This window comes from Desmodus rotundus, chromosome 10 (genome assembly GCF_022682495.2).
Source record: "Desmodus rotundus isolate HL8 chromosome 10, HLdesRot8A.1, whole genome shotgun sequence".
In the NCBI taxonomy this organism is placed as follows: Eukaryota; Metazoa; Chordata; class Mammalia; order Chiroptera; family Phyllostomidae; genus Desmodus; species Desmodus rotundus.
The window spans coordinates 11,531,266-11,544,702 of record NC_071396.1 but is presented as its reverse complement, the minus strand read 5'-3'; the positions used below and the strand labels follow the sequence as shown (position 1 = coordinate 11,544,702).

Sequence of the window (13,437 nt, the reverse complement as noted above, 5' to 3'; positions counted from 1 at the left end):
CTGCGTGATTGTCAATCGATCTGTATTTATTTTGGTCTTATTATGGGCGCCTGAAATGCAATGTATTCATGTGTGGGGACCCTCCACGGCGGGGTGCCAATATCCTCGGATATTCAGCGCCAGTCCTGGGAAGTGGGGCCCCAGGTAAAGAGAAGCCCCTGGGGACCATGGGGGTCTGAGAGGCAGGGAAGGCAGAGAGAAGCTGCCCTTCCTATAACCTTGTACTTGTTCAGCCGTGGGAGGATGAAATGAAATGCGGTGTGAGGAGCACCTGGCCCAATCCGACTCACGTGCATTCCTTCCTTCATTCATTCACTCATCCCTCAAACACGGGGCACTGCCATATGCCAGATACTGGAGCCTCAAATAAAGCCAGACCTGACCTCTTCCTCCCCTGAGGGGCTCCTGACCTGGTGGGGAGATTGGTGTGAAAGAAGATGCTGCAAACCCCACACTACAAGCTGCTAAGGGCTCTGGTGGAGGCAGTATATCAGGGAGCGGAGAGGAGATGCTCAGGAAGCCTCGGGAAGGAGGTGATGTTGAAGACAGGTCTTGAACATTGTTAAGGTGGGCATTCAAGACAGAAAGAGACGGCAAAGGTGGTCTCAGGAGTGACACTTAGGCGATGGCGGTGGGGCCCCATGCCCAAAGTTGGTAACGTCTTTCTCGTGGCAGGAGTGAGGAGAGGGTATATGCTGGGGGCAGGGGGAGGTGAAGGGGCGACAGGCAGGAAGGCAGGAAGGCCCAGGTGAGGCGGGACTGGGCCCGCTGGAAGGTAGGTGCAGCCTTTGGAGGAGTTTTTGTTTCTGTTTTTGTTTTTTGACCAGGTATTGAGCCCCACAGCCTTTTGGTGCGGGGGACGATGCTCCAACTAACTGAGCCACCCGGCCAGGGCAGCCCCAGGAGGGTTGTAAGCAGGGAGCATCAGGCCTATTTTTGCTCAAGAAGGAAAACTCTGGAAGCCTTGTGGAACAGTCATCTGAGTCTTGCCCCCATCTGGGTAAACGATGAGAGCAGCCAGTTGCAGAGAGCAATCCACAAGGCTTAGGGCCCCCCCCTCCCCCGCTGCTCCCTGCCAATACACTTCCTTATATCTTAATTGATTGTGGAAAACCCAATTTGTTTACAGGATAAGCTGAAGCAGATACACTGAAGTGCCTCTCGCCACAGCCCCCTGCTTGGGGGCTCAGCAGACCATGGGGGCCATTGCTTAGTAAGTGCCCCTTGGGAGGGTTGCGCTAATGAAGCAAATAGACCCATGCTGTGGGGGCAGGTGAGGGGAGCAGGTGTGGGGGCCAGGCCAAGGTCCCAGCTTGGAGACTCCACTAACCGACCTGGGATAGACCAGAAGGGGGTCAACTTTGTGAGAAATAATAAAAACAACAGCTGCCATTTGCAGAGCGCCAAGTACAGCCCCAACCCAGAGCGAGGCCCTTTGCACGCCTCCCAGGCCCTCATGGACAAGGCTGTCCAGGGCGCTGCCTGCCTCTGTCTTTACTAACGAGGTAACGGAGTCTCACGGCTTCGCCCAGGGCGGCAGTGAGCAACAGTGGAGGCCAGAGCCTGTGCTCACTCCATCTGGCGTTCCACTTGGGGTGAACTAAGGGTGAGGTTGAGACCCTGCGAGCAGGTGGGGACAGAGGCTGGGCCTCAGAAGACACCAGAGGTCCAGGTGTGGATTTGCAACCTGGGGCCATAGATTAGAGCTGAGTGGAATTAGAGCTGGGTGGGCGTGCGCGAGAGGAGCAGTTCAGGCCACTGAAGCAACAGCTGTTGATTTTCTCACACTTCTGGAGGCTGGAGGCCCAAGGTCAAGGTGTCGGCAGCCTTTCTTCCCAGGCCTCTCTCCTTGGCTTGTAGATGACCACCTTCTCCCTGTGTCTTCACATGGTCATCCCTGTGTCTGTGACCTAATCTCTTCTTCTTACGAGGACACCAGTCATATTGTTTTAGAGGCCATCCATGAAGACCTCGCTTTAACTTACTTAGCCCCTTAAAGGCCCTGTCTCCAATGCAGCCACACTCCGAGGGAGTGGGGGTCAGGGCTTTGCCACGTGAACTTGGGAGCTCACAATTCAGCCCGAAGAGTCTGGGGATGATGAGGAATTCAGGGCCCAGGGAAGGACCAGGGCCTGCTGCTGAGAGCAGCTGGCAGGCCTGGGAGCGGAGTGGGGGGCTCCAGGCAGACCCGCTTCAGGGGACGGTCCATGTGGCTGTGCAGGGCGTCTCTGGCCTTTGCCAGGTGGGGCTGTGATGCCTTCTTCAGAGAAAGTGAGGCCGCTCCCTGGAGCTGTGGGGTGGGGGCTCCTGCGGCAGGACCTCTTCCCTGCAGGGATGACCAGTGGGAATCCAGGCCAGGGAAGCAGAGCCTCCAGGTGCGCCCTCCCCCATCAGTGCACAGGGTCTGCTTCAGGCCCCGCTCACACCTGGTGCAAAGGTGGCCCTGGTGCCACTGGCCTGCTGACCCTGGGACCCCGGACCCCAGCCCACATTTGGGCACCACTGTGACCTCTTCTCAGCCTGTCTGTCTCTGAAGGGGCCAGCTTGCTCCTTCCCTCTCCGCATGCTGTCCACCTCTGGCATCTCCTGTAGCTGCCCCTCCAGAGCCTAGGGGATCCTGGCTGGTCAGATGGAGAAGGCCAGGTCCTGTTGTTGGACGCATTCCAGGGATTCCGGGGGGCCTAGCAGGAGGACCGGCCTTCCCTTGAAACCCAAACACAACCATTTCCTGGGACCACGGTGAGCTTGCTCTGTGGCCCAGGTCCCAATCAATAGCCCCAGCTCCCAGGTGCTGCCCGGCCAGCTCATAGTCAGGGAAGGAATCGCGCACACACTCGCACATGCACACGCTCTTGCACAAATACACACTCGTATGCACCCCAGAGGAGGCCGTTGTTTTACTCAGCTGCTGCAGACACTGAACCAACCCATCTCAGAAGCTCCTGAAAGAGAACACCAACAGTAAACACGGTCACTCAGGTGAAACCCCTCCTCCGGAGAGGGCCCTGGGCTGCCCGAGGTCACAGAGCTCGCTGCCCTGGACTGTGTCCACTCTCCCTTGCAGGCCCCCTGTGAAGGCCAGCCCCGAGCCTAGTGTCGGCCAACACAGACCCACAAACGGGTGCTGGAGTTGCCCCTCCTCCGCCCCTCCTCCGAGCACAGCCGCCTGGTGCCCTGCTCCGGGGTGGGGCTTCCGACCTGCCCCTACTCCCTCTTTCTGCTTTTAGGGGCCCTGGGCAGGGAAATGAGAGGCTGGTCCTACCGCAGCCTTGGGGACCAGCCCCCTCCTGCTCTTGACATGTTATTCCATTTTAATTACAGAGACAGGCAGGAGAGCCTCCCAGCTGAGCCGGAAATAGCTTTTTAATTTGATTTTTGCTTTGAAGGAAAGCCTTGCAGGCCCATAGCACAGAACATGGGGGGCATGAGGGGTTCAGTGGGCCTGGAGCTATAGATGTGGGAGATCCTGTGACCTAGACATTTGACCCCAGCCTGGCTGTGCCATCAACAAGTAGGGCTACCACTGCAGGCCTCGTTTTTCTCATCTGTAAAATGGGCTGGACCAAAACTTCCCCCCTAGGTCCTTCCGAGCCCTGAAAATCGGTAATCCTGACCAGCTCTTCGCACACACACATGCAGCCTTGCCGGTTCTCGGCCCTCTCTTCCATTTCCAGGCTCTCATCTCTTGTGATGAGAGAGGTCTTCTCCTGACCTCCCGCCCACCATCCTAGCACCAGCCCAGGGTGCTCTAGGAGGGTGGGAAGTCTCCTCTTGCTTCTCTGACAGGTCTTTTCTGTCCCATCTGACTTCCTCCTTCTCTCCCTCCCACAAGCCCCAGCTACAAGTCATTGCCCACCATTTGCCCTTGGCCCCTGGGCTCAGCCCTTGTCCCTCTGTACCTGCGCCTGGCCACCTCTCCTCTCCTGCTGGTAAGGGCTCCAAACCTGACCTCCAGCAGGTTCCTGGTGTGGCCCCCAGACTTCCCCCAGCTCCTCAGACTGACCTGCCCACTCTCTCCCCACCCACACCCCCCCACCTTTGGTCCTTATTCCTTTCCCGCCTCAATGGCGCCACCCCCTGCCCAGACTCTGCCATGGGGCCCAGGGAGGTGCGGGAGGGTGGGAGAAAGGATCTCTGCAAACAGTATGATCCTTTCTCTGCAGCTTTCCTGCTCCAAAAGGGAAGGGACACTTGAAGTCGCAGCCACAATGGGGACATGCGTGTGTCCAGGACCTGAGGGCAGCCAGAAGCCAGAGCCCTGCGACCTTGTGGTCTTACAACTCTGGCAACAGCCCGAGGGAGCTCAGGAGTGGCACCTTCCCCAGTCAAACCTCCAGATGGGACCCCAGCCCTGGCTGACAAGTTGACTGTAGCCTGGGAGACCCACGCAGAGGACCCGGCTAAGCTGGGTCTGGGTTCTCACACACAGACCCTGCGAGGTAATGTGTGCATGTGTGTGTGTGTGCGTGCATGTGTTGAAAATGATGGAGACAGATACTTAGTTTTGGAATCACAGGACCTCTGTCCTTCAGGCCCAGTGTACAGAAGTGTCATCGTTGTGAGCTGGTGACTAAGCCAGGCCAAATCCAGGGCTCCAGGCTCCTACCCCAAGGTTCTCTTGGGCTCTCTGCCCCTAAGCCCTGCCCTGTCCCCAACCTCCCATCAGCGCCAGGCAGGCACTCTCTGGGGCTGGTTTCAGCAGGGACCTGCTGTCCCCGGACTGAGAAAGGCCAGGCCCCTGGTGCTGCTCCCTTACCAGGGGAGGCCCCCGTGTGGGATAAAAATCAAGAGTGACCCCCTGAGGGTGGAGGTCTGGCTGGGTGAGCCACTTACTGCAGTGGGAACAGGTGGAGGCGGATGGGCAGTTGGGTCCACGGTCCTGGCGTCCCGTGGAGTGGGCAGGCCAGAATCTTCCATGAATGAATGGCACAAGAAGCCATGAAAGGGGACAGGCTCCTTGAGGAGGAACTAGGAGCAGGTTCTTCCTGTGACCTCAGGCTGTTTGCACAGGCTGCTGGCCTGGGGTCCGAGGGAGGGCAGACACCATTGAAGTGGGAGATTGATTTAAGGAAGGGCATTGACAGAGGCAGACCTGGCAAATCCCCCAGACTGTTATCCCTCAGCAAACAGGGGCCCCTTTCCTGAATGTGGATTCCTCCCTGGGGTGCAAGAGTTTTGCTAGGCAAATAAAATAAGTGGGCAATCAGCCGGGGGAAGGCAAATGTGGATTGAGGCTTTTATGGTGAACTGACTAGCCAGTGGCGGGGAGGGCAGCCCCACCCTTTGTCATGCAGAGCAAGGAGCCTGGCTTTCTGGGCTGTGGATCTGGGGCAGAGTAGGGCCTTCTGCGGGGTTGGATTGGGCCTGAAGGTCAGAGGTAGAGAAGTCATCCAGAAGCCAGACCTGCTGTCCTCAAGGGGGGCAATGGAGTGGGGAGGAGGAGGTGAAGGTCGACACCCCTGACAAGGGCCCAACCTGGGGCCTGGAGTTGAGGACATTGTGGGGAGGTGGGTCACAGGGGCTGGGACAGGTGGGTGGAGATCCTGCCTCAGAGGCATGGATTGGATCCTAACCAGAGTCCTGGCTGCCAGGTGAGGGCCATGGGAAACATGAGGTCAGAGGTCATCTGGGGACTGGCTGAAACAGGGCCTGGGCTCAGAATCAGACTTTGAGGTGGATGATGGCTGGACCCCAAGAACAGGTTCACTTCCGGGTTGGGGCCTGGTGTCAGGGGGTCTCCAAAGTGGCACATGGTCCTTCTACAGCCAGGGGCAGACACTCCTGAGGGTGCTCCGGAGACACCCCAAGACCCAGCCCCACACGCATCAGCCCCCTGACCCCAGGCCTGGGGTCCATGTGGCTCCTTGGAGTATCCAGATGCACCCCTGGGTGGGCCCTCCCCGATCTCCCTGGGCTAAGGAGGTAGGGGACCAGGGCCTTCTGTCACCCAGGGTCTGAGGGCCAGGAAGGCAGCCTTGGCATTCAGCGAGGGGGGCTGTTGATTGGATGTTTACTCTGTGCTGGAACTGGTGCTCTGTCTACCCTCACACTGAGCTCCAGAGCATGTGATTGGCACCCCGCCTCTGGAGATAAGGTGCAGGCAGGTGATGAACTTGTCCAAGGTCACTGGCCCCATCGCCCTGCTCTGTGTTCTCATTATCAACCCATGACCTCGGGCAAGGGTCTGACCTGCTCTGAGCCTCCTTTGTTAAAGGTCCACAACCTTCCTCTGAGGGTGGAGGGGAGGGGGAAGGTGGAAGGTGGGAGGAGGAAGGCCACTGTGCGACCACCTAAGCAGGGAGGGGAGGGCGCCCTGGGCTCCGAACACAGCTTTGCAGAACGTCCCCCTTTCCCTGCGGGGCCCCACTGCTCTCGAGCTTCCTTCTGTGTCAGCTGCCTCTTTGTCTCCTCAGGCATGTCCCCAGGACACATGAGAGAGACAGAGTCATCAGTCTGTATGTGCTTCATTGACTGAAGAGAAAGTGAGACAGGAAGTGGAGCATACGGAGATTTGGGCGGAGAGGCTGGTTTCCGTGTGCACGAGTGGACACAGGGGTTGTGGGGTTGGGTAGTTTTCATTTTTACAGATGTTGCCAGTGGACCTCCATTTGCACCAGCGACAAGGGGAGGCACAGCCTCACCCAACAGTGTCATCGAAGACCAGACTTTAAGGGGGGCAAAGGGGGGAAGATCTGGACAATTGTAATAGCATAATCAATAAAATGGTTTTAAAAAGACCGAACTTTAAATTAAAATGATAACTTTGAAAGTGGAGTAGCTCATGTTGCCAGATCAGTAAGGTTTGCAGGTGGGAAAACACTTCCCGTTTCTTTGTAAAGCGCAGACTTCTGGGCAGGTGAATAGGACGGTGACGTTTTCTCACGTAGTTACGCCCTTTTGTACCTTTTGACTTTTGCACTAATTATAAACATAATTAAGAAACATTTTTCAGTTACATTTTTAAAAGTTAAACATTGTAAAAGTTGCTCACAATGCGCGAGACTCATTCATTGAGCACCTACTGTGTGTCAGGCCTCTGCTGACATCTCCATTAATCCTGACAAGTTCCCTGCAAAAAAGTACATTTCTCCCCTTTCATAGGAGTCTCATGTTGCAGATGGTCGAAAACTCGCTCGAGGCCACACAGCTCGAGTGACACAGCACAGACCCAGGGCAGGACTCACGCCTGCCGAGAAGGAGCGGATGAACTGAGACATGGGTCCCTGCCCCCCACCCTTGTTGGCTTGAGGGAACCCCAGGCAAGGGCTGGCCTGTTGCAGAGGCCAGACTGCTCTGGGAGATCGGAAGGGCCCTCCTAGGGGTGTGTCTGGAGACTCCAAGGAGCCATGTGGGACTCCAGGTCTGGAGTCAGGGAGGCTGATGGGTGTGGGGTTGGGGCAGCCCAGGGCTCCTGGGGCTGGGCCTTGGGGCATCTCTGGAGCTCCCACAGGAGTGTCTACCCTGGCTGTGAAGGGGACATGTCACCCTGGAGAGCCCCAGGTGGTGGCCTCCAGCCTTCCTTGACCTCATAGCTTTCTTTGGTTCTGAACCCAGGCTCCGATCTTATTTGTCCCCAGGCCAGGGAGGCTGCAGGATGACCTTTGACCTCCGTGTTTCCTTGTGGCCCTCCCCTGGCAGCCTGGACTCTGGTTGGAGTCAAATGCCAGCCTGTTAAGGGCAGGAAGGTGAGAGTGGACGTGTGGCCCACTCCACACCTGCCCTCCTGCCCCACCCCCATCATCCCTCTCTCCGGGACCATGTGGGTACCAGGTTTGGGGCCCACACCCCAGGCTGGCCAGCCCACTGCCCTCCATGGTCGCCTCAGCTCTGGGCTCAGGTCCAGGTCCAAATAGGCGCTCAGTTAGGGGCCCGTGGTTCTTCCTCCCTTTTCTTCATCAGGATTGGAGATCTGACTCCGGGCCAGTTTACCACCTCCAGCCGCCCAGACCGGGTGGAGCTGGGCCAGACTCAGGGAGGGGGTGGAAACCGGGGAAGCCCTGGCCTTTTCTGCATGACAAAGCATGGGGACTGCCCGCTGGAACACTAGTCAGCCCTTTGGAAAAGGGCTCCCAATCCACATTTGCTTCCTCCTTCAGGCCTCTGGCTAGGGTTGCCAGATTTAGTAAATAAAAATATAGGACTCCCGGTGAAATTAGGATTTCACATAAACAACAAAGAATTTGTTCATAGAAGGATTTCCCAAACGGTGGCCTGTGTTTTTTTTTTGTTAGCCCTCTCCCCCTGGCTGACTGTGCAATCGTCTTATTTCCCCAGGGAAACTCTTCAACCAGCCTCAAATCCACTTCGAGGCTGGGGAAGCCTCAGGGAATAAATAGGTGGGGGGGTGGGTTTCTGGTCCCCACCCAAGGCTCACTCCCTGGACTGAGGGCCCTTGGCCAGCTTCCAGGGGTGGGGCAGGGCTCTGGATGGAAAGAGTGTGGACAGAACTTTGGGCTGGGAATCTGAAGACCTTGACTTTGTGCAGGCGTCCATCGTTAACTGTGTGATCTTGGGGGTGTTGTTGCCTCTCTGAGCCTCGGATTTCTTGGCTCAAAAATTGGAGAAGGGGGTGGACTGGATAATCCTTTCAACTCTAAACTCTAAATCCATAGTATAAATCCTTATTGGACAGAACCCCATTGGTGCTAAATGTTCCCAGGACCCTTTAGACATCATCTTCCCCGACCCTGTGCTCCCCGCCCCCACCCCCCCAATGGGAAACACTTGGTTTCCTAACCAGGGACGGCCCAGGACCTCAGCTGCCCTGCAGACCTCTGAGCCCCAGGTCCAGACGCTCAGCCCACCAGGTGGGCTGGCCCTCAGAGGGCCCTGGTGTTGAGTGGACAGTTTAAACTGCAGCAAGGGCCACACACAGGGAGTCCAGTCCACTGTCACTGGGGGACAGGGCATGTAGGAGAGAAGGGGATCCCTACCCCTCCTCCAGGAAAGAAGCTTTTTAATTTGTCTGGTTAGGCACCCAAGCCCAGGCACAGATGACAGCCCCCTCCTCAGGGCTCAGGGACCTGTCTGGCTGCAGAGGTCCCAGATGGGTGAGGGGTGTGACCTCCCCCCCCCCCCCCCCCCCCGGCCCAGGCCCAGCCCACGGCTACTATAAAGCTGGCCCAGCCTGGCTCTCAGCACACCCAGCTGGGACCCTCCCGGACCCTCCTCAGGGGACACACAGCTCTGCTCCTCCTCCTGAGTGGCACCATGAGGTCCCTGTGGCTCTGCTGGGCACTCTGGGCGCTGCCCCTGACAGGCCCCGGGGCAGCCGTGACCGAGGAGCAGATCCTGAGCAGCCTGCTGCAGCAGCTGCACCTCAGCGAGGTGCCCGTCCTGGACAAGAGTGACGCGGAGGAGCTGGTCACCCCTGCCCACGTGAGGGCCCAGTACGTGGCCCTGCTGAGGCGCAGGCATGGGGTCCGATCCCGGGGGAAGAGGTTCAGCCAGAACTTCCGAGGTGAGGCCTCCCTCCCTGCTGCACCCTGGGCCTTGGGGGGTGGAGGGTAGGGGGCAAGACTGGATGGGCCCATCTGGGGGCCCAGGGTCCACAGTGCAGTGAGCAGGGGCCATGAACCATGAGGATGGCTGGCCTCTGTCTGCACTGAGGGCCCCACCCCTCAGGCCAGGAGGGGCTGTGCCACGCTGGACCCACTGGCAACGCCAAGGCAAGAACAGTTATCCAAGGCCCTAGTTGGGTAGCTCAGTTGGTTAGAGCGTCACCCCAAAACGCCAAGGTTGAGGGTTTGATCCCTGGTCAGGGCAGATACAAGAATCAATCAATGATGCATAAAGAAGTGGAACAACAAAGCGATGTTTCTCTTTCTCTCTCTTCAAAAAAAAAGGAAAGAAAAGAAAAGAGAAAGAAAGAAACAGCTAACCACCGGGTAGCGAACGGAAGGAGGGAGAATGGAGAAGAGAAAACAGGTTGGCACTAAGAGAGACAGGAGCTCGGGGCTCAGGTCTCAGCTTTGATCTTTGCTGTTTAACCTCAGACGTGTCACCAAACATCTCTGATTCTGTTCGCTTCTTCGGAACTGAGAGTAACTTAGCCCTGACTCCTTCCCAGAGCTGTGGGCATTCCGTGGGAGGTAAGGGGTGGTTTCGTTATTCTAGAGATTACTATTTGAGAACAGCCTGCAGGGCTGTCCCAGGTCTCACTCCCACTACAGCCTGTCACCTCCCTGGGGCTGGGGCTCACCTCCTTGGTGTCCAGAGCCAGGCCCACAAGCATCCGGTGCCCTGGCTGGGCTGGGTTCCCCGGGGGGATGAGGGAGATGAGCAGGCCAGTCAGGTCACAAACACCTCAATCACGCTGCCAACCTGGAGTCTCAGGTGTTGGCACCTCTGGCCAGGGTGGTGTACGTGTCCCTGCCATTTGCCTCTGGGCTTAGGAGCCCCGAAAAAACTGTTTATTTGTAGGCCTCTGGCTCCTCTTGCTTCTTTTGGGGACGTTTCACCAGAGAGGAAATGACAGTATATTCAGGGCTCCCTCTGCCCTTCAGGAAAAGGTTTAGCGGTGACCACAGACTCCCGTTGGTAGGGTCTCTGCCACCCGCTCTCCCCTCCCACCCTCATGTAGCCGCCTCTGCCTAAGGAAGGCTACGCGTCACCTGTACACTTCACTCAGGAGCCCAAAGCTGCCCCTACCCACTGAGGTGGGGGCCGCGAGTAAACAAGCTCCAAGCGCAAATGACTTTTGGGAGACTGGGGCTGGCTGGGGAGTTTTTCAGTCTGGGGGTGCTCTCTTTGTCTCCTGGCCCACCAGTTCCCCAGGCCCCACGTTCTCCCTGTGGATTACCGGGGAAATCCTGTTCTCAGGCTCTGGGCCCTGCACCCTCAGAGGTCCCCTGGGGCCTGGAGAGGCCCCGCTGACCCTGCTGTTGTCCTTAGAGGTGGCCGGCAGGTTCCTGGTGTCCGAGGCCTCCACACGCCTGCTGGTGTTCAGCATGGAGCAGAGGCTGCCCCCCAACAGCGAGCTCGTGCAGGCGGTGCTGCGCCTCTTCCAGGAGCCGGTCCCAGAGGCCGCGCTCCGCAGGCATGCGCTGCTCTCTCCACGCAGCGACGGAGCCCGGGTCACCGTCGAGTGGCTGCAGATCCGGGATGATGGCTCCAACCGCACGTTCCTCATTGACTCCAGGTGGCGAAGCCCTGGCTAGGATATGTGTGGGGGAAGTAGAGGGGGCGACCGGAGGGGACTGGTCTAGCCCCCGGAGGAGGATGGGAAGGGGCTGGAGAGATTCCCCCAATCTCCAGCCCGCAGCGCAAGCCACTGTCTGTCTCTGCCTGGTGTCGCAGGCTGGTGTCCGTCCGTGAGAGTGGCTGGAAAGCCTTTGATGTGACCGAGGCCGTGAACTTCTGGCAGCAGCTGAGCAGGCCCCGGGAGCCCCTGCTGCTGAAAGTGTCGGTGCAGATGGAGCACCTGGGCCCGCTGGCCTCCAGCTTTTACAAGCTGGTCCGCTTCGCCTCCCAGAGGCCATCGGGCACGCGGCAGGGTGAGCCCCAGCTGGAGCTGCACACCCTGGACCTCAGAGAGTTCGGGTAGGCGCTCTGGGGCAAAGGGTGAACCTGATTAGGAAATGAATTACACTTAAATTGAAATGGGCATCTTTGCTTAGGGTGCTATGGGAAAGGATGAGTATATAAAATTTCTCCTTTGAATCTTAGGAGTAATATCACATTGTTATTTATATTCTGGTTATTTCCAATTATCCTTATCACACATATCCAGCTTTTTCAACGTCATGAGAGATGGATCATCCATCTTCCTCCCAGATGCCCCCTAAGGTCTTCCCTAGGCCCCCTGACCTCCACTCTCCCAGCTGACCTCTGACCCCGCCTCTCCTTGCCCCCACAGAGCTCAGGGCAACTGTGACCCCGAGGCGCCAGTGAGCGAGGGCACCCGCTGCTGCCGCCAGGAGATGTACATTGACCTGCAGGGGACGAAGTGGGCTGAGAACTGGGTCCTGGAGCCCCCGGGCTTCCTGGCCTACGAGTGTGTGGGTGCCTGCCAGCAGCCCCCGGAGGCCCTGACCTTCCAGTGGCCACTTCTGGGGCCAAGACAGTGCATCGCCTCAGAGACAGCCTCGCTGCCTGTGATTGTCAGTGTGGAGGAAGGAGGTAGGCGCCAGCCACAGGTGGTCAGCCTGCCCAACATGAGGGTGCAGAAGTGCGGCTGTGCCTCGGACGGGGCACCCGTGCCCAGGAAGCTGGAGCCATAGGTGCTGAGCAGGGCCACCGTGGGACTGGGCTCCTATGTGTGTCAGAAGGGTTCTAGGTGCCAGGAAAGATGGGGATTGCTGATGGGCAAAAGCTCTGTGCTCTTTGCTGAGCTCCGACTTTGCTTCCTCCGACCTGTCAGCTCACCTCTGATATTTGCTTCCCAGGAACAAGACTCCCCGGCCGCTGTGTAGCCCCTGCCCTACGTTCTCTATCCTTCATATTATTCCCTGCACTCGATTCTAAGCACTTACCTGTGTAGATCTTGTCATCTAAGAGCAGAAACTCCAATCTGTCACTGTTCCCCTGTCCTATCACAGGGTCTGGGCTGGAGGCCCAGCTGCCACTCCGGTCAAGTGTGGATTGTGTGCTCCCAGCTCAGATATTAAGGGCATTTTGCAAGAAACACATAAAACCCAGTTTATTCTGTATTTTGTATTTTACGCAGAAGCCTGCCAATTACGAGGAAACGGAAGGTTCTCTGGGGACGAGGTCAACGTGGTTAGAAAGCTAAGGAAAGAACTTTCAAAAAAGGCCTGGTCAAGGTTTCAGTTAAGGAAATCAGGAAGCTAAGATTGAAATGCATTCAGATTTTGGGGTGCCTGTCCTTTTAGAATTGAAGCAGAAATCTTTTTGTCAGTGTTGTCAACATTTTAACTTTTCTGGACTTTATTTTAATGCCACTTGCTATCGAAAAAGAAAATCTGATCAAAATCATCAGTACTACAATAATGTGGGTCACTCCTTTAGATTTTGGGGCAGCTAAAGGGAGCAAGTGTAAATGTAACATTTTCAAATGCCAAGATTACAGGGGCTTTTAAGCTGTGACTTTGATGTAGGAGGCTGACCCGGGGTGTGAGGTCTTGGATTCCTTGCTAGTCTGCCCAGCTCTTATGGGCTATAAATTCTATACCCTCTAAACCTTCATTTCCTTCTCTGTCAAGTACAAAACCCCCAACCCCCATACATTTACTGGAGCTTTGAGGAAATAATGTTTTTGCAAGCACTCCACACCTGTATGCTATGTAACAGGGGCTAAGGTAATCTGAACCCACATTCTGGTCCATTTTGGACTTCTGTTGACTTTGAAGTAAACATCACCCATGGAAAATCAGATTTAGAAACCCCTTCCCTCTCTGAAATCAAAGACCCTAACTTTCTTGTCAGTGGCTTCATCTTTCTCATTACTGGGGTTAGAACCTTGATCTACCCTGGTGG

General features: G+C 56.9%; 1 protein-coding gene across 2 annotated transcripts; it reads left to right on the top strand.

The window, feature by feature from the left end:
• The first annotated feature begins 9,210 nt into the window (after nt 1-9,210).
• LOC112318908 (left-right determination factor 2-like) lies at nt 9,211-12,307 on the top strand. Of its 2 annotated transcripts, XM_024576148.3 has the most exons (5): nt 9,211-9,460; nt 10,894-10,922; nt 11,025-11,140; nt 11,299-11,541; nt 11,858-12,307. In XM_024576148.3, the coding sequence occupies exons 1-5, from the start codon at nt 9,211-9,213 to the stop codon at nt 12,219-12,221; spliced, it is 1,002 nt and encodes a 333-aa protein (XP_024431916.2). In that variant the 3' UTR covers nt 12,222-12,307. The 2 variants fall into 2 exon arrangements, with proteins under 2 accessions (XP_024431916.2, XP_024431915.2); XM_024576147.3 differs by having other exon boundaries at nt 10,894-11,140.
• The last annotated feature ends 1,130 nt before the right edge of the window (nt 12,308-13,437 follow it).

Bases quoted from the DNA above. Each gene is read 5' to 3' on its own strand.
- LOC112318908 (XM_024576147.3), top strand. From the start codon at position 9,211: ATGAGGTCCCTGTGGCTCTGCTGGGCACTCTGGGCGCTGCCCCTGACA. The intron at 11,141-11,298 runs GTGGCGAAGCCC...CTGGTGTCGCAG, and splicing joins ACGTTCCTCATTGACTCCAG to GCTGGTGTCCGTCCGTGAGA. The intron at 11,542-11,857 runs GTAGGCGCTCTG...TTGCCCCCACAG, and splicing joins CTGGACCTCAGAGAGTTCGG to AGCTCAGGGCAACTGTGACC.